Raw genomic sequence first — 27,480 nt, forward strand, 5'->3', positions numbered from 1 at the left:
CAAAAACTGTAGTTGTTTGACAAGCTGATCATTCACCAGTGACGGAACTGGAAATGGGATGGCAGCTCACATGGAGCAGCAGTCGGTTTTCCCTGTGCTGGCACAGGGGTGGTTTGGGTGACCAGCTAATGCAGGACCCACACTGAGCCAAATGCTGTGCTGGGAAGGGAGTGAGCTGTGGTTTCTTTCAGCTCTTCTCAGACTTTCCTTCAGATGACACCCCCCCCCCCCCCCAACAGTTTCAATTCTGCTTTTAAGAGAGCTGATGCAGAAAACATTTTTTTTAAAGCAAATTCTGCTTCCTGGCACATAGGAAGATTTTAAAAGCTTGGTTAAATAAAACTTAACTTCACTTGCATTTTGACCATTGCTTATTGATACGACTGGTTGAATTCAACCTGCTGTTGCAGCAGAAGGAAACTCCAGCACAAACCAGCCCCACGGATGAGGATATGTATCAATTTTGGGTTCAATGCTGGTGTTTGTGTAAAGCCCTCTCTAGTTCACACTGCCAGGGGGAAGGAGGGGACAGGAGCATCAGCAACTTGTCCCCTCGAGCGGCAAGGGGCAATGCCGATTTCTGGCTCAGTGCTTCTCTGTGAACTGGATTATCTCAGCAATGGGACTGGTTTCTCTTACTCTACACATTTCAAAGCGTCAATTTCAGTCATCAGTCTTGCTTTAATTTAACAAGCACACCCTTCTCTCCAAAAAGGTATTTCTATACAACAAAGAAGAGTTCAGTGGGTTGTATGTGTTGTTTGTTTTTTTTTTCTTCAGGAATAGTATTCCTATAAAACAAACTTAACACATTTTGGTATTCCTCCAGCCCAGAGCACTTACCAGGCATTGCAATTAAACCATCAGGACATCCAGTACAATTTAGACAAACTGCAGACATTCTTCTTTCCCTTTCAGGATGGGGCAAAGCAAAACTAAATCCAGCAAGAGCAACTATGTGAATTTTTTTTTTTTTTTAATACAGGGGATTTATTTTAAAAAAATACTCTCATCAACATTCTACCATTACTAACAAAACATACTCAGAAGAGATGACAAAGGTAGGATTGTCAGCTCTCTTAAAACTTTAAATATAGACTTCAGATACTAGCTGCTTTAAATCAGAAGATGAGGAATCTGTAAAGTCTGACCTGTCCCTTGTATTGCAGGTACATGTAACTTCTTTTTTTGCCCACCAATTTTAGGCTGCATTACTCCTTTAAAACGAAAAACAGCAGAAATGCAGATTCAGTGGGAGCAGATGACACAATTGCACTGTCTAACAGAATACCTAATGAGCTAGTACTTGAACAATCAAAGATCAACTGCAAAAAGCAAGCATACAAAAAGTATTCTCAGCCTCATACCACAGCGGAAGCAAAAGTTACCTCTGCCAACTTTAAACCAAAGCCAATAGGATTTAATTTCTATTAAAATATTTAAGTCTTGAAGTTTCAGTAATCTAAATACACTTTTAAAAAGTCATGATGATTGCTGTTGTACATTAAACTGACATGACATCAGACTGCAATGTCAGACTTCACTGCCGCTATTATATACAAGGTCTCTGGTTTTGTCTTTTTTGTTCTGAAACACTGATTCCCATCTCTCTCTCTAAAGCTTAACAGCCAAGTTTGCTCCTCATCAGCTTTGCAATTTTTCCCAAACGTGAAAACAAACTGTGTGTACACCAACACCACATCTTCCCTCCAGCCGCTCTCTCCTTCAAGGGACCCGCACACCAAATTAATTCTGTAGGACCAGGTGGCTTGCAGACAAAATAGGCAGCTTCAAAAGGGGATAATTTCACTGGAGGCGCTGAATGTGGGCATCTACAATTCCTGCATTTCTAAGGCAAGGACCATACAAAATTATAAACACTGTATGGTGATGAAAATACAACTCCTTTGAGATATATGCTTTACACTGGATTTCTATTGCTGCTTCTACAGACCATCTCCAGTTGTTTCTAGAGATCAAAAGGGAAGAAAGTTAATTTTCTCCTGTTGCAATATGCTTATGAACATGTATAAAAAGTGGTCAAACCCCAATAAGGGTCCCTGCTTCTGATTTATGTACAATAATTTAAATCTGCTCAATACATCTGTAATACCTAAAAAAACTGTTCTGTGATTTTTAAGTCCTTCATGCATTATGAGGAAGTTCTGGATTAAAGTGATGGTATATTGGATGTTGCTTCTGTCTGGGACTCTGGTGTCACTCCCCTGTGGAGTCTGTCAAGGATGCATTTCTCAAATCTTTAGTTTTTTAATGGTATCGAGTCTCTTTTTCAGCAGCTCTCCAATTTCCTGAATTGAGTGATGGTAACTGCTCTGGACCTTCCCTTGCACAGTCTTTGTAAACTTTTTTTCTTCCTGTAAATGCAAAAAAGAAATCATTCACTCCACAGCAACTGTTTAAATCCTCCTGTTAAACTTTTCCCTCCTCTCGAACACTGATAAGAAATTAACGAGGGCCACAGCGTAAGCTGACAAAGAGAACATCATCAGCACAGAATAAGCAGCACCTTCAAACCTTCCAGAAACATCCTTGTGCAAAAAAAGCACCTTTTTAGCTCTAAACACAGAGCTGCAAACAGCTCCAGGTCCAAGTAGAGCTATACAAACTGTGTTTATCAGAATTTACTGTGACAACATAAACCAACAAACAGAACAGAACAGAAATGCCATGAACAAACACAGGCGAAGCTGCAGACTCCCACAGATGGTTCTGCTCAAATTCACAGCAATCTATTGGTCGAGTTTTGCAGATCCTCCTTGTGTAGTGATTTGATGCCTTGCATCAAAGGGGAGATGGAGGGGCTTGCTGACTCAGCAAGGAACCAGAAAAATGACAAATACCAACAATTATCTTAGCCCTATGACATTAAGAAAATGTACTTTCTCTCAGTCTCTCTCCCTCCCCAAACTAACACTGCTGAGAAGATGACTTCCCTCTCAAATCTTTCTCCCAGAATCTACTAAAATAACAAAATAAGCCATAATACAGGCAACAAAATAACATTTAAACCATGAGTTTTTCTTCACTAATATACTACACAAAATGAAAGTATTTTCAAACTCCTGTGCTTAGATCTCGTTTTCTGAGATTATTTTGTGCAGTAAGGTGGAGCAGATCAGATGAGGCAAAGTTACTGTCACTATAAAAAACCCTAACTCACCACTCTAAGCTTTCTAGCAGTCTGGTCCCAAACCTCTGGTTAAGAGCGAATTTTTTTTTCCTTCCAGTAAAACATTTTGGGGAAAAGCAGCTTTCAACAAGGTTATCCCATAGGCACATACATACAGGTTGTTATCGGTCACACACAAATACTGATGCACGTTCTTACCTGTAAAAGCAGAGTGTCCTTCAGGGACAGCTCTTCAAGTTTTAGTGCAGTCAGAATTATTTCAAGCCCTTTGATGTGATCTATTACATTGGAAGTTAACGTCTGTAGCTCAGTAACGTAATCCAGAAAATGTGTAAATACAGGTGGCTATAAAAACAAACACACATTTTAAATTTATAAACACACATTAATACATAGTCAAATGACTGTTCTATACAACAACTCACTTTATAATGTCTACATTCTATTCCCCCCCATGCTAAGCTATACTCTACCTCCCCAGATAAATACTACCAGTTCACTAGTTTACTGCAGTGTATTCAAGGCGGAAAGGCCTGTGATATTCTAAACTGCGTTTCCCATTAAAAAGGTGTCACATGATGTCAGAGATGTGACACGTCACCATTTGATTTAAAGTTTTAAAAATTAGTCCTGAGTAATCTCTAACCTACATCAGCCTCTACAGGGTAAAGTTTATGAAACCCAGTTCATTAACATGTCATATATCCTGATTTGTCTTTCAGTATTAATATGCTGTTGGATTGGGGGTGGGGGAAGGAAAGAAAGGAATACTGTCTACCATAGCTACACTGCTTTCTTTTTTTTTCTTCTTCTTTTTTTGCAGGTTGGATTTAAAAGGTCGGAGGACACTGTCACAGTAACTTGATACCCACAGGGCAATGGAGATTGTCTGGAAAAAAAGTACAAGTATGTTACAAGTCACATTTACAAGAGGTTTCTAAACTTGTTTTAGCGTTCCTACTGATAAGACTCAGAATAGTTAGAATATGTAACAAAAAAGTCTGCTTTCATGAGTGACTGAGATCAAAGAACTTCCACTGTGTTGTAGCCCTAACATTTCTACTCTGACATACTCCAAAATGTATGGTTTCCAAAGAAAAAAGATACCTCAACAAAGAAGACTAGGTTTTCTAACAGGTTTGGATGAGTTTTCAAGGTGCCATCTCTGACTTCAATCAGATCACCTTTACATTTATTGAACAAGTCTGAAAGGAAAAAAGAAAAGCCTTATTCAGGACATGTAGATCAACTTAAACGCATATTTTCTGTACACTATGTGTCCAAGTGCAGTGATCAAAGATGTCAGACAACAGACCACTAAAGCAGCTAATGATAAATTTGACCAAAGCCTCTCAAGAAGGTCCAGCTCTGAAGTTTCCTCTCAATTGTATTTCATGACAAACAGTATCACCATTCTGTTTATTAGCACACATGGACCAAGTACCAGAGACACAACAACTGCTCAGACTAAGCTGCAAGGTAGCAAAATGATAGGACATAAGGACATTCCGTGGCATATAACAGCTTCATGAGCAGAGAAGCCAAGGGGAATCTCAGCCTTATTTTCATGTGTCCTTCAAAGGGCTCTGCAAATGCATTAACACCTCCCCACAATCGCAGCACACTCAGCAACACATCCTCAGAGCACCATGAGAAGCACCAGCCTAGCTACCGGTGTTTATTCTTGAGTTACCATTTACCTGTTAGTCGTTCTACTAAGGACTTGAAACTATTCCCTATCCTCTCCTGGATTTCTGCTGAATCTTCTGAAAGAAAAAAACCACAAAGTAGTTAAAAGCTACAAGTTAGTGTATTTTCTGCTTCCAGAAAACTAAGAGGCATTTACATTTAGTGTTAGCAGTCAAAAGCAAATGCAACTGCTTTCAAGGAGGATCCAGTATTACATCAACATGTACTGTACAAAAATGAAAACTCACATCAAATATTAAATTAAGGTATCATCTCCCAGATAACTTAGCATCATTAAAAAAATTAATACATGATAACTGTGTGGGCCCACATCAGCCAATGCCCAGTAGTTCTCACACTAAATGGAGACACATCTCGCTCCCTCCCACCACACCTGACAATCTGGTTAAGCCCCCGCCCCTCAAACACTTACCTAAGCCACTGGTATCTAGTTCATAAATATCACTAACAAGATAAAACAAGCTAGTCTGGCACTGGCAGCTGCCATTGTTGAAGAAGCCAGCCATTCGGGTAGGAGGAGGGCCGAGGACAGGATACTAGGCAAGAAGCAAAGAAAAAGATAAAGGTGTTGCAGCTTTTCCTTATGCAGAACAGAGTTTGTCTCTGACACATCTCTCTGTCACACACTATAAACTCGGGGTCAGTGAAGTGCATTCTGCAGCCTGGTGGACATACAAGATGCATTCATTTTCTCTGCTTGCATTCATGTCCATTTAACATTTGGGGATAGCTTTTTCTTTAATGAGTACCTGAATTTTTTGTTCTAGAAACTTCTTCCCTGAATCCACTGCTGCTTCCAGCTGCTGAAGCAGGGATCGAACTGTATCGATCTTGGATGAGACGCCGTTCTCTGCCGTCTTTTCAGAGTTCTTTGGTTGAATAGTGTGACTAAGAGTTGGGAGTCCACTGACTAGCCTTAATGTTAAAGACCGGATTCGCAACCACATGGTTTCTTCCTCCAGCGAGAGTTTCCTATGTTCTTCAGAAATGTCCCTAGAGGAAGGCATCAAACATTTTCAGGCAAATGCTTCAATTTTGCAAAGTAGCAAGCTTAACTCAGGTACAAAAGCCTATCCCCAAAGTAATCAAACACTGTATGAAGAGGAAGGAGGGGTCAGAAATTCGGAAAACTGTATTGATATGTAAAAAAGGCAGCACTGCTAGATGTGCCAAATGATGCTTGTTAAATTTGCAGCTAGCCAGCCCAGAGAACATTTAAATGTGGCAGTTGCCTTGACAAGATTTTCTTTGCCATGTGTCCTGTAATGGAAGGCGTGACTCTACACTTGAGGATATTTCTGCTCACCTGTCTTTGGGATCCCAGTTAAACAAGACTGTCAGGTCTCTGTTGTCACGCAAATCTTTCCATGGAATGTCATCCTCCTCTGGGCTCAGACTCATGGACTTTATACTTTCTTCTAAACTTGTTGATCTGTAGGTAAGAACAAGCAACATTAAATCAACCAATTGATAACTGGAAACAGAAAACATTGCTCACTAACAAACCACATTCTTTCCACTGCTCAAGTGTTCTGATGTCAGAAATGTTACACATACACAGTACTGACAAGGATGCTGAAGGGAAGAGCGAATTATAAGCAGAGAGAAGTATAATACCTCACAGGTTTTTAACAAAGAGCTGCAGGTGAAACTCGCTGAGGTCTCACTCAGCCAGCATTCTGCCTATGCACAAATCTACAATCTTTTCACATGGAAGGCGCTGCACTTATTGCAGCTGTACTTACATATTTGCTTCAAGTAAGAGGTCTAACAACATCCGTTCTGTGCGAACTTGCGCAAAGTGAAGGGAAGAGTTCAACCTATTTCTAAATGCAATGAATTCTGGGATCTTCTCAAATGCACCGTACTTGTAGGCTTGAATGATATATTCTGAGGTCTGGAAGAAAACACACATCATCTCCGTATTAGTTACTTACATCGATTCCGAATGACCAGAGTTTAACAAGGTCACTGCCAAGAAATTGCATTTCTGTGGTTTTCATTAACCCAGAGGTACAGAATCTGGCAGATCCTCAATCCCCGGGAGAAGTTTGCACTTTGCTTGTCCAAGTCACCCCAGCAATTTTGCTGCTTTAATTGGAGAATACCCAGATGCTCCGCAGGGCAGTGTGATTTAATAACCAAATCTACTCTGAGAAACATCATGTCGCTGTTGCCACTGAGACTGAAAAATACTTAAAGGAGGAGAGAGGTGATTTGGGAAGGTGCTTTTTTTTTTTTTGGAGATGCATTATTCAGATCATTGTTTCATTGTGGTAAGTACTTTCAAGCAAAATAAATATACCCCACATTTTCTGGAAATGACTTGGATGTGCATCACATATTACCAGAACATAGACTAAAAAAACTACTCACACATTTTTTTTCTTTTTTATATATTTATTTATTAGATTTTTGAATACAGTATCACAAGATAATATCACGCAGTGGATACACATTACAATACAATCTAAACACCAAAGGAAGCTGTCAGGGTCCGTGGGGTAGTTTGCTTCCTTTCTGATGAAATGCAGCAATACAAGGCACACAACTAATATTTTACATCAGTTCAAGCAATCTCCAGAAGGAGATTTTTATGACCAAGGAGCCCCAGACAAGCACTATATTTTAATGAAAATTTCCACCTGTAGAGACAGAGAACTATTTATGCTCCCAGTCAAGACAGCTGTCTTTTTTACAGCAGATTCACTCCACAAGTGATAAAATCTGGCAAATCAAATATTTCCTTCTGAACATCATTATGAAATGCACTGAGAGGCACCAAAAAAAGTCCCTGGTTAACTGAACTTTATGTGGCACTAACAGATTCAGCCTGTCTGGAAGGCCCTGAGAGACCAGAAGCTAGTACAAACAGACGAAAGCCACCTTTTTTTCCCCTCCAAAATAAGAAATGTCCTCTAGCTAGCTCTTTTCTTCCCTAAATTTGGTTATTTGCACTGCATGAAAAATATATGCCAAATATTCAACAACATACCCTCTGATAAACAGCCTTGCAGAGTTCATTGTCAGGCTGCGGGACTGCGCTATGGGCGCTAATTCAACTGCATCGACGTGGTTTTTAAATCCCCACGGGACACGTTGCTCTGTTTGCCTGCAGTATCTGGAGAGATTAAAGACGGACGGACACAAGAAAATTAGAGAGATTACTTGTGATTCTGCATATTTAAAGGAGGACTATCTTGAGAGGAACGAAGTTGCCTTTTTAGTTCTAGCCAAATGCAGCAATACTGCCTTCTCTCTGTCCTCGGAATCCTCTCCTAAAGACAAAATATGTCAGGACTGCACAGCATCCTAGGTGGCTGTTACTCATGGGACTCAAAGAAGATTCACTTCAGGCTGTTAAGTTCAGCTAGTCAGAAGGAAAATGTATTTATCCAAAGCAATCAGTCACTATATTTTTATGCGAAACCATTTCTTTTATACCCCACATTTCCTGTTCGAGGCACAGTCCCACGCACAGCATGCCGCAGGACACGTTCTCTGTGCTGTAGTAGACATTCCAGCTACCTTAAATACCAACCTAGAGAGGAGCAGGCAGGATTTGAAATCAGGTAAAAAGGTAACTTTTGAAGGATAGTCCTCCTTTAACATTGCAGTTAGATACTGTTATGGGACTTGAATGGGAAGCTGGTATTGGGACCCTGACGATGAAGGGGCAACTCCAACAAAACCACAGCAGCACAAACTGGTAGCAGATGCTGACCTTGGGATACTTGGGACCTGTCTCATGTAAGGAATCCCATTTTTCATCTCCAGCCTTGTCACACCATCATCCTAGGTGAACAGTCCCCTGAACTGAGCCTTCACCTCCTGCAAATTGCACCTTATGGCCAGTTTAAAGGACACTTGCTATTTGCAACTTAGTACAGCTCTGGATGCATTTCACAACTAAAAGGATCTGAAGGTGATAAGCACTGAAAGCATCCAGAGCACATGAGAAATTTGGCTACCCAAGATCAGCAATGGTTCACGGCCCTTTGGTGGCAACACTATCTCCAAGATGAGACATGATGCGAGTGCATTCCAGAATCCCATCCTTATCTTGCTGCATGAAGAACTACGTAATGCTGATTGCATTGCCTTCACCCCTCCTGTGATTTCAACCTTTTCAGGTGTGGCAGTGAGGCAGGTTGAACCATTCAGGCACTGACTTCTCAGGATTTCTGGAACACAAGTTGAGTAACATTTTCCTGGCAACAGCACTCTGAATGTATCCGTCTTTGTCCGTGTACAGATGTTGAGCTACTGGAGACAATCAGCTCTTCTCTGCTGTAAGCACCTTTACCATTCATGCCAAAGAGAACAACCTTCTTCCAAGGTAACCACACCTGAGATTACTTCAGATTGTTTTCCAGGAAAGACGATTTCTTGATGCTTTACAATGTTGTGTTCCCAAGCAGACAAATGGTACCCGATAGTTTTTTTCGGTTCACTTTCACTTCACCCAGCAGTCAAACATTTTATTCAGACAGTTGATTCCATGTATGCTTTTCATTAACATCCACCAAGTGACTTTTAAACAAGACTGAACAAGTTACTCGTCATTTAAAAAAAGAAAAACAGCCCCTATCACCACCACCAGATATGTAGGAGAAAGCTGTCTGGGATCCAGGGCTTCACTCCACCAAAACCACTGCACCCAGGAACCCAAAGACTCTTATCAAGTAAAATTAGTGCTTAAACAATAAGCAAACAGCAAGTTGTGTGACTGCACAGTCTCTGGAGCCAACTTAGTGGCTCACTGGAAGAGTTATAACTGGATTGCACCTTTATTTCTGAAGAAGGAAAGTAGTAATAATTTTCTTCACCTACCTCTCAACAGTGATCAAACTGTAAAATATAAATATACAGGATGTATTTCTACCCCTCAGAATGGAACTGCCTTGCAAGCGATAGGGAGATGGACTGACATGCATATACTTCCCTACCACAATTTTGGACTATTTCTGTTCCTATTTGCTCAGTATATTTCCATCAGGACTTCAAAAAAGTGTTTTTCCACTGTCCTCCTACCCAACCCATTTTTCATAGATTCCATGGGAATTCTGAAACAGAATTAGTACCTTTCTTATGAAGGTATCAGAATGTACAGCAAAGTGTACTTTCCAATTAAGACTACTGACAAGTACATGTACTCATCAGCAAGCTACAACCACGCTGGACGCCCAGGGTACGGCATGCGTTTTGGGAAGCACCTGGTCTCTTTGGAGGAATTCAGCAAGTCTCCCCTCACCATCTCCTCCTCCATTCCAGCCCCAAGATTCTCATTCAAGACAACTTTCTTTTCATCCACACCACTTTTGGGGGTGAACTGAATAAAGCAGGTAGTTCCCATTAGCACAAGACCAGGTTTTGCAATTTGATTGTATTGCTTCAAAATAAAGCAGTTAGTCATGGGTTCTGCTCTGCCATCAGTGAAGCTGAGGCTTCGAGACTCATTTTTTCCCCTCTGAAATTCTCCCACCTTCTTCCTTGCACTTTCCCTCCCTTTTAAATAAGACTTTCCCTCCCTTTTGCCACAATGTGCATTCCCCACCATCCCTGTGTGCCAGGACAGCCACCACTACAACACGCTGCTTCGGTGACTGTCATACTAAGGATTCATGAGTACACCATCACCATCTTCACCCACCATCCCTGGCTGCCGCTAGAAGTTATGACACCAGAACTATTTGTCACATATTTCACTTAAATTATGGCATAAAATTTCAATCCATTAATTTAAAAGTAATCATAACTGGTTTTGCAGAGTATTGAAACTGGCTTTTATAAATAGGAAGGTAAAGCAAAACCCCGTACAACATTCAGTTACAAATTCTTGGAATGAGAAACACAGGTTGAGGCAACTACGAACACTAAGTTGCACATATTATTCCTCTTTGTTATCAACCACAACATTTCCGTAAGCCCTTACACAGGGCACAGACTTCTGCAAGGCATCTCGACATAACTGCTCTGTTACAGGACACAGAGGTTTCTTTCAACTTACATCTTTCTGGTTGGAGTGGAAAAACCTGAGTGCAAAATTGCAGGATTGGGATGCAGCAGCGTAATGGCCCAGCGGCTCTGCATAGCGCGTCAGGAGATAACTGCAACACAACACAGCACAAGTCAAACACCGGCACACAGCCTGGGGAAACCTGAATTGCAAACACAGCTCTGAACAGCGAACTGCAGCACTGCCCAGTTTTAATGAAAACTCTGGAGATTTAACAGATGGCAATCAAAACATTCATATTAAAATTTAGGCTTTTAACAGTCATGGAAGGAATTCCTAATTTTTTTAAAAAACAGTATGTGGGGGCTTGGAATTTCTCCATCCACCTTGCTAAATGTGCAAAAGCTTTACTTAATTTGATACCACAAACACACTAATCAAGGCACAGCCATTTGGTACGTTTGTTTTACCTAGCGCTCCCAAGCTTCACTGAGCAATGACACAGCCAGAACACCAAGCTGTGACTGGCATCACGATACACATTTCACAAATTTCCTCCAGATTCTCTTTAATTAATACTCCAAAAATCCAAAACTCAACAAAATCACACAGGGAAGATACTCCACGAGAAGCATAGTACACTTCAGTAGATGGGTCTCATGTATTAATAATTCCAAAAGACTTTTACACACCACCATAAAAAAATCTGGTAACGTGCTAATTTTCAGCAGCAAAGGAAACTGAAGATAACGGGTCTGGTTACTGGAGGGTCACCATCACCAATTATTCTCAGTATATACTACCCACCCGATGGTGTCGTGCTGTATGTGTTTAGCATCAAGGCTGGCATAGAGCTCTGCAACAGGTTCAAATGCACCGAGCCTGCAGTAGATTCGAATGAGCAGCAATTTAAACTGAGCATTAGAAGGACTATGAGACAACCCTTCTTCTAAGAGAGTGAGGCACTGCCACACAGCCGTGTCTTCCCCTGGTGACAAAGACAAAACAGATGTGATCAGGGAAAGGCGCTGAACGCTGACAACACGGTTCACTTCGGCATCGGAGCTTCCGTCCTCAGCTTACGCACCTCTCAAAACGGTCCCACACATTTAAACACACAAATGGCATTAACCAGCCACACCACTGCCCTTAAAATATAACACCCAGCCAAAAGGTATAGCATGTCAGGGAGGGAAAGAAATACTCTCAAAACACCTTCAATATCAGAATGGAATTGTCAGCAAAATTCGTGCAAAGGGAGAGAAAATGTTACCTACATGGGAAACTCAGAACAAGCTTCTGCACTGAGCTGCGTGTCATCAGAAAACTCTGCCAGGACTTACAGGAATTAATCAGAAAAATTAAATCCCTTTAGAGGTCAGTGAGGTGCATATCAAACACCAACTGAATAGAGGGAGTCCTGAAATACCTCATAGCGAGAAAAAAACTCAGAAAGCTGCAGACCTAACAAGCCACAACAGGAACACACTGGCCACAGGGACACAGTCTCACCACCGCATCCATCCAGTGTGGTATTAAGCAGGACAACAATTTTAGAAACATACCTTCTAGCCACAGATCAAGCAGCAGGTGAACTGCAAGCAGACAGTAATAATCTGAAAACTGCAATTCAGTTTTCAAACAAGATTTCCCTAAAGAGAAAACAAAAAGTTACCCTTGAATTACAGTGCTGTCAGCTGCTTCTCACACTGTCAGCATTATCGAATGACACAGCTATCTGGCAGACAATAACCACAGCTTTATTTTTAAAATCCATAGTTGTCTTAAACACTGAAACAACTGTGTATACACGCTGCATTTTTTCATCACGAGCAGACTATGGGCCACTTTATATGTTGACATCCCCTGGAAGAAGTAAAGACCCTCCTACAACTGCAAGACCTACAAATTAATATTCTTGCCCGTTTATTTGTCCTATGTACATCAGTGATAAAGCCTGGCTTTGCTTAAAGGCGCAGGCACTTTCACATAGATACAAAAACACCATCTGAACTACCCAGGAATGTCTCATTTATCTTTAAGATACAAAATTAAAAAGAAATTAGAAGGAAACATAATTCAGGTACGCCCAAGGATACAATCATAAAGGAGAAAGCAAAACATCATCTAGTGGCACAGTGGCTGCCATTGGTGTTTGTGCTGTTCCATCCTCCTTAAAAAGCTCCAAACTTTTGCTCATAAAAAGCTACAAATGAACTGTAACATTAGTTTGAAGATTTTTCTCACCAAATTCCAATCCATGGCGGTATCTTAACATCAACTCCCGGACCGTGGTCAGCTTTTGGTTCCTATCCATGGCGTGATAGATACCCAGCAACCTCGAGAGCTGCACCACACACAAGTGCTGCTGCAGGGCTTTGATATCGGCTGGCAGTGCGACTTCGCTCTCGGCTGTTGCCGACAGAGGGATTACTTCCAGCAACTGACTGACGAACTGAAAGAGAAACACACTTAAATTCTGCAGGGCATCTGGGACTGCACAAACACAAGGCATTATTTCCTCCCTCAAATCAAACAAAAAAACCAAGGTGGAAATGTCAGTGCCTACCCTGATGTCACACTGAAATCAATGGTTAACGAGCTCGCTTCAATTTTATTTTTGAGAAGTGATGAGCACACAGTTCTGCCTGCAATCAGTGGCTTTTTTTAAGTTTAATCAAACAGATGGAATAGAAAAAAAATAATCACAGGCAAGTTTCCAATACATCGGCACACAAGGGAGTTCAAGCACCTGTTAAACACTCATGGTACTAACATACGCAATTAAACTAATTAGTTACTGAAAGGCTTCCCAGCACACTTCTAGGAAATAGTGGTTTTGTAGTAGCTATTACATTTTCTCTCAACTCTGAAGTAATGCACTGTACTCAGTGATATAATAATCTTTTATTAATGACTTATTTTTTTGAATTAAGTTGTACGAAATGCTTACACATTGACTACGAGACAGACTTCTCACAACACGCAGTGAGGGCCGGGCAGCGGGGTTTTGTTGCCCTAAAATCCAACAGCGTTTACAAACTTAAATTTGAATTAAAGCCAGTGAATGCAGCTTTACCACATTTGGTCTTAAAACACCAGAACTGCATCTAGTCCATGCCTAAGGGAAAGAGCATGACGGTTCCATGGGAGGAACACACAGCGCCACGCACAGAAATTCCAGTTTTCCCATAGACTTCGATAAAAACTGCGTTGACAAAACTTTTCAGTTTGCCATTTTGCCACACTGGGCAAGGCCAACTGAATCGCTAGGCTACGTACTCCAATTTACACCTCTAGGAAGTCAAGATTGATATTTCTGCAGTGTCCAGTGGCCCAGCAAGATCGCAACACTCTCAGCTACTGAACTGTAACACTATTCAGAACTCTTAAAAATCTAAAACTCCCCCAGCTGTGTACAGCCTCAGTGTGACCCTGCTACTTCACTTACGATAAAACCATCTTCAGCATGTTTTGCTATGAAACAAGAATAAATCTAAGACAATCTGAAAGTATTTTAAGTAACTTAAACTTTCAGTTTTCAAAAAACCCATCAGCACTTCAGCACCACTAACCCTCCTGAGCTTCACAGCTCCTTGACCAAGTTAAACTGCTGCAGATGCACATTTTGGAGACGCCAGCCAGGAGACACCCATGCACCGGAAAGACCTCATATGTCAGCACAACACGACAAGATATGCACTGAATCAGTAGTAGTTTTAAGGCAAATCAAAACATTTTAGAGATTTTTTTCAAACTCAAGGTTTTACAAGCACTGCGACAAAACTGTAGCCTAAACTATTATTCTTAAGCACCGTTCTCCCCTGCTCTGAGTTTAGGATTTGTTTCCTGGATTATTAGGATAAAACATGTTCGGTGCTTCTGGACTTCAGGGTTACCTTGCAATGGTATCACCGTTTCCTGAACTAGGAGTTAAACATCCTGCTGCCGGTGGGATAAGAACACACCTTGTAACATAAAACATCAGCAGCAACCCACACAGGCCATTCTCCTCATTAGTGTGGCTGTGGGGAGCATTTGCTTTAGCAGGCGAAAAATATTTTAATAAATTAAGGAAACATCACCACTATCTACGCTTTGTTTCCAAGCACTTTATCAGCAGCCTCTGGCTGATCCAGGATTCTCTGTCCAGCCCTCCCCAGCTCTGATAACTTCATACAATGGCTTAGAAAAAACAATGGGGTGAGTGACAGAATTCCCAGCTGCTGAACTCATTCCACGAGCTGCTCATGACTCTGCACAAATAGTCTTCTCAGTGAAAAAGAGCTTGTTCTAAAGAGATTCTGGAAAAGCTGCCACAGGTCTCTTGCTCACACCTCACTCACTGTCAGCGTGTCCGTCCTCTCGTACTGCAGCACAGCCAAGCAAAACACCTGTGTGACACCACAGCATCGGATCGGGGGGAAGATTCTACCCATTAAACATATAACTTTAATGGGAAAAACACGACATGGGTGGGAAGGGAGAAAGGAAGATGTCTTTTTAAAGCAAAAGTTGCAGTACACAGCAATGATAACTGCAAATGAATGAACATGGCGGTCTTTCTACTGTTTTCATGACTCCACTTCGTAAGCTGTGATCTATTAAAAAAACTGATGAGAGATTACTCACTTAAAAATGAGCCAATTAGGTAGCTTATCAGTTGAACTACAGTTCCTAGGGGGCTTTTCATTAGAAGATACGAGCTCATATCTTCTAATTTTCCTCAGCATTATGAGCTTTTCAAATTCAACCGAGACCATCTCAAAGCACCCTGACACCTTGAAATTTTAACAAAAAAGCCAAATGAAAACTACATCTGGGTCTGAGACACTGCAAGATCAAATTTAGTTTTTAGTCTCCAGTAAAAATCCTTGGAAATTGCTCAATGTATTCATATGTTCATGACTTTTTCTGCAAAGAGTTTTCTGAATTTCAAACAGAAGGTAAAAATTGGATGTTCCTAGTCCTTTAATATGATCCACAGGTATTTTAAGATCAAGACCAGAGTACAAAGAAGTGCTGCAGTTCCCACCTCCACTTCTTTATCTTTCCTTACCTTTGTATATTGGCTGGATGGGAGGAGATCCACAAATACTTTGAGATCAGTAAAACAGCAGGGCTTGTCTCCAAATTTTTTGAAGTATTGGAACATTAGTTCTTCTGGGTCACCTAGGAAAAAGGCCGGTTCATCTTTTTAATATGCTCCATTAAAAGTTGCATCTGGTAAATCATTATGAGAAATCTTTGTTAATGCTTTTTCTTTTTTTCCCCATTCGAGATTACATAGTGATTTAGAAAACAGATAGCTGCACTACTGCAGATTTTAACAGAGGCTCAATGCCTTTGGTAACCAAGGACACAAAAAAAATCCCTAAGAGCTTCATTCCAGATACTCTGGCAGATAAGATCTCAGCAGAACAGACACGCATCCACGGCCGCTGCTTACCTAACAGTAACTTCTTTTCGGATGGAAATGGAAAGGGAACTAGTAAGTAGTTCAGATGTGACTCTAATCACATTCTCTCCTTCACTGATGCCCTAAATGCAAGTGTTCAAAAAGGAAAACCTTGGACTACTGCCACAAAACTTAAATGAAAAACCACCCGAAGATTACTGCATAACAGCAGGGAATGCACTTTTCATTGCAATGTCAGCGACCGCACGCTCCCAGATCCCACAGGTCCTTCTGGGAGTTTCCGTGCTTGCTTTTACAAGCCCTGGAGCTGCCTGGAACTACCTGCCCTTTTTCAAGGCTCATCTTCTAATGCTTTCAAAATGTTTTGTATACAGACAACAGCACGTACATTTTCACAACAGGCCTTGTATTTAACTCTGTGATCTAGCAAAGAGCTTCTTCCAAGTTTGTGTTCTCTCCAAAAGATTAATTTATCATCCAGTTAGTGGCTCTTACCTAGTTTATATTCATCATTACAACCTCTGTATCGCAAACGTCTAATCAGCTCCAGTTTAGCTAAATATGGTCCCCGAAGTGGCCGAGAGCTCTTAGATTCTTCTGTTATCCTCTCTTCTATAAACTTCACAGCTTGCTCTATAGAATAGTGTACTTCTCCTTCCAAAGAGCTGCGTGATTGAAGGGACAAAAGGTTCATTGATTTTGGCACCGATAACATGTGCTCAGCATACTCCCAGGACACTCTTCAGGAAACCTGGCCTGATGGATTCTCTAACTCAATCACCATGAAAAATACAAACTGCAAGAGTTCTACAGTGTACAAGCCACTATTTATACAGCTGTTCCCAAGAAACTATTGCCCCCATCCAAAACAAAGTAAGGAGAACAAATCATTTGGGGTCTGACGTCAAGAAGTCACCCAAAGACAAAGACAGAACTGCACTGAATATATGAATGCAAACAATTTGCTGTAGCACAAAGGAAAACTGTGAACTTACTGCTCTTCTTCTACTGGAGGTGTCCAGGACTCATCAATGAGTTGAAACACTGAATCAAAGTAAGTTATATAAAACTGCCAATCATCTGAGCTGAAACAAAAATCAAGCACAGAACAAAGTTTATTTGAGATCCTCTGACATTCTTCTATTTTAACCACAAAAGCCACTACACAAAACAATTCAGAACCAGCCCAGAATTTTTCTTTGTTTTTTCAGCAGGACTGCAGAAATATCATCTCACTTTTTCAGCAGCAGCCTTCTCGACAGCGCGTTGCACTCCGGCCACCTACGCAGCTTCTTGTACATTGCCATACACTTGTTCTCGCGGCTCTGGAGCTCACTTGTCAGCTTCTCTAAATTAAAAACAGAAGGGCAAGTTTATTTAATCAGTGCATTTCCTTCCCTATTTTCTGCATAAAGCTTCTTATTATAGTCAGGGATGCAAAAGAGTAAGAGGAAAGAGCGGCCCTTGAAAGATAGAAAGGACAGATTTGCTATGGAAACCTTCATGTCCCAATTCCTTAAAACTGCAAATGCATTTTAATCACCAGAAAGCATCCACAAAAGTGTTGGATATTAGGAACATTTTTTTAAGATGGCAGCTACAACAGACTAACATGCTCTCAATTTACTACTGCTAAGCATACTGCTGCAAAGTTCATCACTGAATAACATTTAAATACCATGAACACTTGGACAGAACCAGTTTGCACAAAAACAACTCCAGAGTTTGCATCAATCTTTGAAACTGGTGCTAAGAGTCGGGCTTCTTACCGCCTTTTAGTTTTGTAATCAGTGGACAAGTCAGAAGTGAAATAGAACAGCTGCTCCTCCACACAAGGGTGGTTATTAACTAACTGAGTAAATTACCTCCTAGTTTTCCTCTCACAACATCCAGAGCTTCCTTATACTTCTCCAAGCGTTCCAGAATCATGTAGTATAGTTCGACCTTAAAAGAAAGATTAGACTGCGATGAAACTTGCTAGTAAAACAATATACAGGTGTGCCAAGAAATAAAGTGGCTTGTGTTACTGTCATTAGAAATAGGAGACAGTCAGGACTGCAAAGCTATCTTTAGCATCCCAGAGGGTGGAGCACTCAGGAATTTAGGTCTTTTTTCCATTCTCAGCCCTGAAGTTTCTCTTGGGGCCTCCCAGGGAGCAAACCCAAGTGCTTCATCAGTCAAAACAAAGGCCAAAACATTTTCTTGGCCATCCCTCCCGACACTCTGCTCTTGGTTTTCCTTCTGTTCCACTAAATCCACATTTACTTCCAGAACACTAATGATTATTATCTTGGAAAACTGTTAAAATAATCAACTTCCTTTAACAGTGCATTCCTTGTCTCAATAACATTCAAATCAAGGTGAAAGTATCCGCAAGTCTTACTTCAGCCTCAGCTTCAATCTTATCCTCTTTCACCATTTTTTCCACCATTCTCTCAGCTAGTGGCAAAAACATCGTCTTTGAGAGGTTTTCATCCTGTGCTGAAATAGACTGAGGAAGAAAAGAATTATTATAGCAGCTCATCAACTTCTTGTGTTGTCTCACCCACCACTTTTTTCCCCCATTAAGAAAGGAAAAAAGCCCCAGGTGCTTCAATTCCTCCCTTGAAAACCCAGACATTCAGAGTTGCCACCTGTCACATGCAGAGAGAAACCACAGCAATAAAACCAGCGATATATTGAAAAGCTCACTCTGGACTACATTGCCCATGGACTCACACATCTAGGCACACAATATCTGTGGCAAAATTTATGTTTTCCATGGCACAGTATTTTATAGAATGCGATTAATGCCTCTATGCTTATTTTTTGCTTGACCAACACTGTCACAGAGTGTTTGGTAAGTGCCCGAATCTGATATCTCAACAGAAAGACCTTCTGCAGTAGCAAGTCCAGAGCTCTCACTTGTTTCCGCGTAGAGCCTTTATAACCTACTTACAGAGAGGAGCCGTTCTGCCTAAGCAGCTGCAGATGTTTGTGGATTTATTCTTTAGCTCTCTGACTAAAAAGACAGTAGGATACTAGTCCAGATAACAGAATAATTCAAGTTGTAAACACATAAGGCAGACCAGTTAAGTTGCATTATAAGTATAAACACCGCAGTGTTTCTTTTGAAACACATTAATAATGTTGTTTAAGTGGGGCTCGGCCCTTCTCCCAGTATCATACAGAAATAGCTCAAACACACAGTTTACTTAAAATGATCTCTAATATTTTCACTCAGAACATTTCTATATTTGCACTATACCCGCAACAAAAGTCAAACTAATTTGCAACACTGTACACACCTGCATGATCAGGCTCATCACAGACCAAAAATAGTAAGGATTTTTGGGTACAATCTTATAAAGTGCCATTCCAGCCTGAAAAATATAAGACAAAGTTTCATCATTCCTGAAATGGATCTGACAACAAGCTGAGCAGCAGTGATGGCAGCAGACGCAGAATTAGCAACTAGATGGGAGGACTTTTATCAATCCATGAGCCCTCTCATCCTAACACACAGCGCTAAGGAGGAAAACAGGGTAAAAATGTTTCAAAGATCAAATTCTTTGTGCAGGTCCAACGAGGAACAGCAATGAGCATGTGAAGGTCTGACTGCCTGAGCACAAGCCTTATTATTTCGGAGTGAGGGGGATATTTCCAGTGCTGATTTTCACTATGATGCTCAGTCGGTGCAAAAGCGCATATTGAAGTACAAGCCTCCTTCACGTAAGGAACTGCCCTTCAGCACTTGTTCTGTACACACACACTCTGATACCTGAAACGTGAGGTCACTGATATGTGAAAAGCAGTGGTTAAGCAAAGGTCAAGCTGAAAGCTTGGCTGTATCAAAGCAGAGCCTAAGTACTCAAGATGCCCTAACCTAACACAAAAACCGTTATTCACACATTTCTCTCACAGATTTCCAGCATCTACACAAAACAAACACTATTACCCATACAAAACCTGTAATTTGTTTTAATAAATTACACATAATACAGTTTACTGCCACAGATGGACTTGTGTGCTGACTTCCTGACTTGCAGTCCCAATTTGCCTTTTCCAGCACTTGCAGCTGAAATAGCCCAGAACACAGGACACTGCTGTTTACTTCCATTCTCCCATCAGTATCCACACACTCTTTGCACGTCTGTGTCCTTAGGTTGAATGCACAGGCCAATTTGAAACATCCTGCCCTCTGACAACGTCTGGATAGTTTAACTAGATATATGTTTGTACAAAAACTTAAACAAAATATCACATCAATGTTAAATATCAATATCAGTTTAAGACTGGCATTTTTTCCACCAGTGGTTGTAGACATGAGTACAATTAACATACAGTCACGTCTCTGAAGCTTAAGTTGTCATATGAGGCTTGTAATTTCACGTACATTAATAATTCAGGCCCTATCTACAGCTTGAACTCAAACAGCATACAAGCTGGGCTACAATGGAGCGTAACACTTCTGATCAACATATTATTTCAGTTATTTAAACCAAAATTGTACAAAAGTTCCAATCACCTTAACACAGTGAGAATGAGAGGGAGCTTAGGACTCGTTTACTTGGCTCTCTGTGGTTTTTTATACAGAGGAGTGAGCGCACATGCTTTGAAAAAATCTTCCATTTATAGGCATTCTCCAGGCATCTCATATGGATGGGATGAAAACAAAACTAACCAGCATGAGGCTGTTCTGCCAAATGAGAAGTAAGATGTACTTAAAGGAAGTGCTTTTAAATTTTTTATCAGTCAACTACAACCAATAAAAATCTAGTTACATGTTAAATTCCAAGGGTAAGAGCATGGGCCAGATTATTTTTTTCTTCCCAAAGACAAGAGCAAATTAAGGAGGTAAAGCAAGACTGAACACGGATCAGGAGATCTTGCTAGATCCTTTTCTATCTATTCCAGAATTCCTTTATAATACACCTCCCTATACGTAGCCACCATACTGTTCTAGACCCATTGACAAAAACCTCCCCAAATAACCAACATACTCTGTCAGATGTGTACACAAGGCGCAGTTGTCCTATCCCACGTCTTCCGTTAACCCACCACCTAAATAATGGTCTTTTAAGCCTTTCTGTAAAAACCAACATAGAGTACAACTACTACATTAACCCAGCTTAGCTCTTCTGGAAGATTATAGATAATATGGAAAAGCATTAACAGTAAGATAGACAGAAAAAGACACATTAAAATAATCAAGACACAGATTGTTGATTGTACCTGTTGCATCTTCTTGTATTCTCCAACCCTGGCGTAGGCCATGAAGAGATGCGAGTGATACTCCTCGCTGTTGGGAACCTTCTTTACAGCTGCTTCATAAAGTTTAGTTACCAGTTCCGCTAAACCAGAGACAGATGCTTGAGTTAAGACAAGTCTGGGAATAATTTTAAAGCACAGCTACCTAAGGTAGCATCAGCAATACTCTGAACAGCAATCTAATTACACTCATCACCCACAGCAATGGTTCTGTCTCCCCCAAGAACCCAAGCACTAAGAACAGTAATCAAAGCAGGAAAGAGCTCTAAAAACCCAAAGCAACCTCAAAATAAAGTTAACAGCAACAACTGAACTCCTCAGAAGCATGTCGGTCTTTTTCTTAAGTCAGTTTCTCTATTTTGGAGCATTGAACCGAATGAAGATTTCTACTCCTAGCAGAATGATCGCTCCACATGAATTATGTATCAAAACACAAAGTCTGATATCAAATTAGTTACTTTTATCACAGGTTTACTTACGTTAGTCATATCTTGTTATTTCCCTATTTTAGTGCTCCTAAGAAGTAAAATACTTCACACTATGCTTTTTAATAATAGGTCTATATCATGACTAAATACTATAGTACGGAAAACGTTCTTCCATTTTCACCCTTCTGGATCTTTCTTCTGACACATACAATCATCTCTCAGTGTAGCATTAGAAAACTAAGTGTAATTTGTCTTTCATATAGTTTACATATCTTGACACATATGCATAGAACATCTGATTACAATTTTCTTGCAGGACCAGAAGTAGAAGTGCCCAACACCCACTATTTCCTTTCTGAACTATAAACCTAAAAGTTAGAAACCTGAGCTTGACGCTTATGTGAGTTGTCTACAATCACAGAAAGGCTTTTGACATTTTCAAGGCTTTATGTTGAAGTCACATATACACACAAAAATTTTGTATTATTCATGAAATGGATGCTTTAACTCCACATATACATACACATATAAATAAATGAGGAGAGCACAAGCAGCTGCTCTGTTGCGGATTAATACCAAATACCCATTTCTACAAAAGTTGTTTCACCCCATTGTCAGTGCTTCAGCACTTCAACAATAAACGTTGCTACCGCCACTAAGAACAACAAGAAGCTGCCAGAAACAACAACTGTTCAGAGCTGTAGATAAGCAGTATAGAAGGTCTGGCCTCTTTCAGAACAGCACGTGCAGTTTTACACTGTCAAATATTCATGATTTAGTATTTTTAAAATACCATATCACTACAAGGAACCGTACTGAAAAAGCTAATGTGGGCAGATTGAGAGGCCAGGATTTCCCTCGTTGTCACACAAGTTCTTGAGGCCCAAACCCCTCAAGTACGGTCTCGCAGCACTAAGCACACCTCAAACCACAGACCCCGTGATCTGTCATCTCTACCACATATAATGACAACAAATTCCAGTCGCTTTCATTAAAAAAAAGTGATCACAGCGGATGATAATTAGCATGCCACTCATTTAGGAACTGTGTACACAGTAAGGTCAATAAGAGAAGCCTAAACGAGGTTCTTTGCTTTATGGTGATCAGTAGAGCCTTAGCAGCATTTGTAACAAGCATCACTTACATCCTCCAAGTCTCTTAATAACACACCTATACACAAACCCTGGACTTGGCACATTTACCATGAAACTATGGGTCACACATGCTTCTGAAAGAAAGTAAATAATTATGATTTTTAAGAGAAGCAAAGCAAAAAGCTTACGTCTGTGCATTTCCCGATAGAGAATAGTCAGTGCTTGCAAGGAATTATCATCTGTGGGTTCAAGTGCTGCTACTTCTTGTGCCAGAGCATACGCTTCATCCTGCTTGCCAGTTCTCTGCAAGCCAATTGCCTTTAGAACCTATTGACACAAACCAGAGGCAGCTGTTAGAAACACAGTGAAAATCCTCTCATTCCTGGCAAGGAGGGGCTTTGCCCAACCACCTCATTATTTCTACAGAACTTCAGGTTCTATTAAGCTCCTAATCCATATGGCTGTAGAGGAAAAGTTCCAAATATAAGCTGCATCAGCTGCCACTACCTGCACATTAAAAACTGACCAGTCCTGCCCATTTTAATTTTTGTTCTCTCAATAATTGGCCAGGGAGAAGTGACATAAATGAGATTCAGGTCAATGGCATGCGCTTCAGCTTGGGAAGCTTTCAAAATGTAAAAATGGTATGAATTGTAGAGGGAAACCCACGGGGAAAAGAGAAAAGCTGAAAGATAGTTATATGTTCAGAAAACGGAGGAACGGAACTCCCTTCCCTGCAACAGGGGCACAGCAAGGAGGACGGCGAACAAGAGGCAGAAGAGCAAATGCTTCCAAAATCACCTGGCTGTGTTTGACTAAGGACCACACTTCCCAAGGAAATGTTTTGGTCCAAACTACTGCAGATTGGTATCTCAACCTAAGGTCTACAAGAGACATTTTCTGACAGGGAGCCAATTAGCTCAGGTGTGACCAATTACACTCCAGTCATTAGAGGCACCTCACCAAGAGGATATGTACAAGTTTTCAGGCAAACATGGTATTTCATGAATTAGAACAGCCCGAGATGTACCAGGGGGTTCAGAAAGCTCACACCAAGCCTCCAAGCTACACCCACAGGAGGGCGGCGAGCCGCAATCACACTTACCTTCGCACAGTGAAGATCTTTGTGTTTTTTGAGCAGCTTATCCGCTTGCTGGATTGCCATTTTATTATTGCCATTATCGAGATAATCTGCATAAGAACAACATATATAGCATTATACCAGGACACAAATCATTCTGGAAAGCAATCTCTGATTTTACTGTGGAGTATGTGCTGTTACGCCAGTAGTGCAAAATGCATTTTCCTTGTACAATTACTAAGCCAACATTCAGGAACGTGTCATTTTGTAGATGAAGTATTCATCTCGCTGGACCAGTTTTAGTCATTCAAACAAACAAGCTTTTGTAATTGCTCCACATAGATCATTACAGCAACAAAAGAGACATATAATAGAGCGGGGTTCTGCAGCAACAGCTCTTCGCTGGCAATAGAGCTCGAGCTCTTCGCTTCAGGAACAGTACAAATTAATTTGGTGTGCTTTGGGAGACTTTCAATGACTTTCAACAGGCAGCAGGTTAGGAATCAAGCACTCGCATTCTATCAAATCATTAAGCGAGAAGACCTGCATGTCCACATAGCCTATACTTCAGGCAAAGCAAAGCTATCCCCTAACGGAGTAGCACTGTTTTCACCAGACTGCTTTTAAAGACAACATAATCATTCCTAGGGGGAAACAGCTTCACTATTTTCTAGGAGGATAACCCAATACCTAGTAAAACTTCAGCTGCAAAAAGCCCTGTCTCAAGACCATTTTCACCTTTTTTCAGCTCACTATTAAAATTTTCAGCTTCACCCACAGTGCATCACCATGTTGTTAGGCAATTCAAACCAAGCAATTTTAAATTAGACCATCACCCCCGTATGCTTTCCCTCCCTCAAAAATTAGCACTTACTAACCAAAACCTCGCAGAAAAGCGTAGCTGCACCTACATACGGACAGGGCAGGGTCTGCTCACACTGTGCTGGCTTCTCCCCAAACTGCAAATGGAGCTAATGCCAGTTAATTGAAATTACATTACACACCTTTTTCTCGTCAAGACTGTAGTTCTCATAATGAAAGAGAACTCTTTTACTGAGAGGTGACCTTTAGTAATTCCTCAGTATATGGTACAAAGTGTGCATCTATACTAATGAGGTTTATATTCGGAAGCTTCAACATTTGCTTCCATGGCCAAGTGCGTGCTGCAGATTTAAAGTAGAGCTAATTGGGCTCCTGAGACCATCCAGACAAAACCTCAAATGAGGCAGCCTGCCCACACCGACCAAAACAAAAAGCTGCTGCATAAAATATAGCCTGAAACTGTAACACGTTGTCTTTACACGGGTTAGACGGTTGGTTTAACTTAGGAAAACCTGCGCATCACCTTTAACATTAAAACCTAAGCAGGGATTTCCAGTGAAAAGGTTTCAAAACTGCAGAACGGATCATCTTGGTGATCTCTTCAAACACCAGCAGAGACTTCTGGACTGAAGGATCCGTGCAGCAGAGTTCACTTACACACAGTTATCTGCCACACCGCACCGCCTGTCTTGGATTGTTTAGTAACTGTGCCGATAACATCTCTGCTTTACATCTCCTAAAGTAAATCAAATAAACCACAAACCTCTCTAAACTGTAGCAGAATAAAAAGATTGTATTTTGCTAGCAACAAGTAAGTTTGTTGGAAGCCAGAGTAGTTGGCACTTTCCAAAGGAATTCAAGCTGAAGGAAAACAAACTTAAGCCTACATTAGCTACAAGTCCACAGTTGGAGATGTTCGGTGGCTGGAAATGCAACACCTGAACCTTCAGGTGAAAGGAAACAAATCAAGATGAAAGATAAACGGAGCTGTCAAGGAACTGAGAGTAACCAAAGCACGGGGTGCACACTGAAAAGCATTGTTTCAAGCCAAGCATCAGTTTATGATTTCTGCAAAGCTGTGTATTTACCTCTTTAAGGACATACACTTTATTTTGGGTTCTGCAGCACCAAAGCCTGAATTCCAATATTACACTGCAGATAATCCTTCCCAGAACTAGCAGAAAGCATTTTTAAAGCTCTCTCCCTAAAAGCTATACTGTCCAAAACAAATACAGTGAAATACATCTCAAACATCATCTGCTTTAAGATCAGTTTAATTCACCAAGCTTTTTAAGAACATTGAAAATGTTACACTGGTTGTAACACAAATAATTGCATGTTAATGAAAACTGCAATCACAGTATGCACAGAAAACAAAGGAAAAAACTTAAAATTGTTACATAAAGTCAAAGTGCACAGCTGCACTCACAATTACACAATGAACTTTAAAACACTTCTAATCAAACACAACTATCTTCCTCCATTTCACTGGAACCCATCGCGGGTGCAAGTCCATACAGCACCGTCCTCACCACCTCAGCAGCAAAGGATGTTCCCAAAGCACCCGCATCCCCAAATGAGGGCAGCTCTCACCAGCGTGGTATGGAGAAACTTTTTTCTGGTGTTGAAAAAGTTGAGAACATTTTCCAAAATCTCTATCCCATCTTCAGTTTTAGGGAGGAAACAATACTGTAGCCTAGGGAAGTACTTTTCTCTGTATTTGCATAAACAGGGACAAACTTGTCTACAATTTCTTAAGCAATCCCCAACTGCACGTAATATCCTCGGAAATATTTGGGGACAGCTTCATACAAGAGGTTTCTTAACAAAATCGTCTCCTCCTAACCACTTCACTCTTGTCTCCCAATTAATTTTCAAAACACCGCAATCAGCCTGTGCCACAACACCTCAACATACAACTTCAACTTCCCGTGACCGCTCTTGTTCCTTTTACGAATTAATCAATTTCTAACTTCTCGGCAGGAGAAAACAAACACCGACCGAAGTTACCTTGACGGAGAGAAAGAGGCACAAACCCCCCGCCCCCGGAGCGAGGTCCGGCCAGGGACCGGCTGCGCTCACCGCTCCGCCCGCGGCCGGGGGTCCCGGGGGGAGCCCGGGGCAAAACCCCCAGTGGGGACCGAGCGCGGGTCCCCCCGGCCCGGCCAAACTCCCGCCTCCAGCCGCGGGGTGAGCCGGGCCCGCTCTCCGCGGCAGCTCCCGCACGGGCTCGGCGGGCAGCGGCCGAACCCCGCCGAGCGGACCGCGGGGCTCCTCCGCCGCCGGGGCAGGGCCCCACCGGAGCGGCCAGCCAGCCAGCGCTCGCCGGGCCGGGCCGCCCGCCAGGCCCCTCCGCGCCGTCCCCGGGCGAACCGGGCCGCCCCCGCGAGGCCGGGGCAGCGAGGCGGGCCGGGGCAGCGGGGCCGGGGGGCCGCGGGGTCCGTACCGTAGATGGGCCGCAGGCGCCGGTCGTTGGGGTCCTGCACATGGCCCCGCGCCGCCATGATGAGAGCGCAGAACCGCAGTGCGCAGCCGCCGGCCCGGCCGGCCCGGGGGCGGGGGGGAA

General features: G+C 41.6%; 1 protein-coding gene across 1 annotated transcript; it reads right to left on the reverse strand.

The window, feature by feature from the left end:
• Window positions 1–755: 755 nt before the first annotated feature.
• Window positions 756–27,469, reverse strand: NAA25 (N-alpha-acetyltransferase 25, NatB auxiliary subunit). Its single transcript, XM_065851452.2, has 24 exons — window positions 27,361–27,469; window positions 24,117–24,202; window positions 23,200–23,338; window positions 21,454–21,572; window positions 19,527–19,601; window positions 18,623–18,730; window positions 18,105–18,183; window positions 17,476–17,587; window positions 17,235–17,324; window positions 16,735–16,904; window positions 15,880–15,992; window positions 13,068–13,275; window positions 12,386–12,472; window positions 11,628–11,808; window positions 10,872–10,971; window positions 6,607–6,758; window positions 6,168–6,293; window positions 5,611–5,854; window positions 5,274–5,397; window positions 4,852–4,917; window positions 4,259–4,356; window positions 3,930–4,040; window positions 3,350–3,496; window positions 756–2,375 (listed from the first exon to the last, which is right to left on the reverse strand). Exons 1-24 carry the CDS (start codon window positions 27,416–27,418, stop codon window positions 2,253–2,255), a joined length of 2,916 nt encoding a protein of 971 aa, XP_065707524.1. The 5' UTR covers window positions 27,419–27,469; the 3' UTR covers window positions 756–2,252.
• Between the last annotated feature and the right edge of the window lie 11 nt (window positions 27,470–27,480).

This window comes from Patagioenas fasciata, chromosome 17 (genome assembly GCF_037038585.1).
Source record: "Patagioenas fasciata isolate bPatFas1 chromosome 17, bPatFas1.hap1, whole genome shotgun sequence".
Lineage (NCBI taxonomy): Eukaryota > Metazoa > Chordata > Aves > Columbiformes > Columbidae > Patagioenas > Patagioenas fasciata.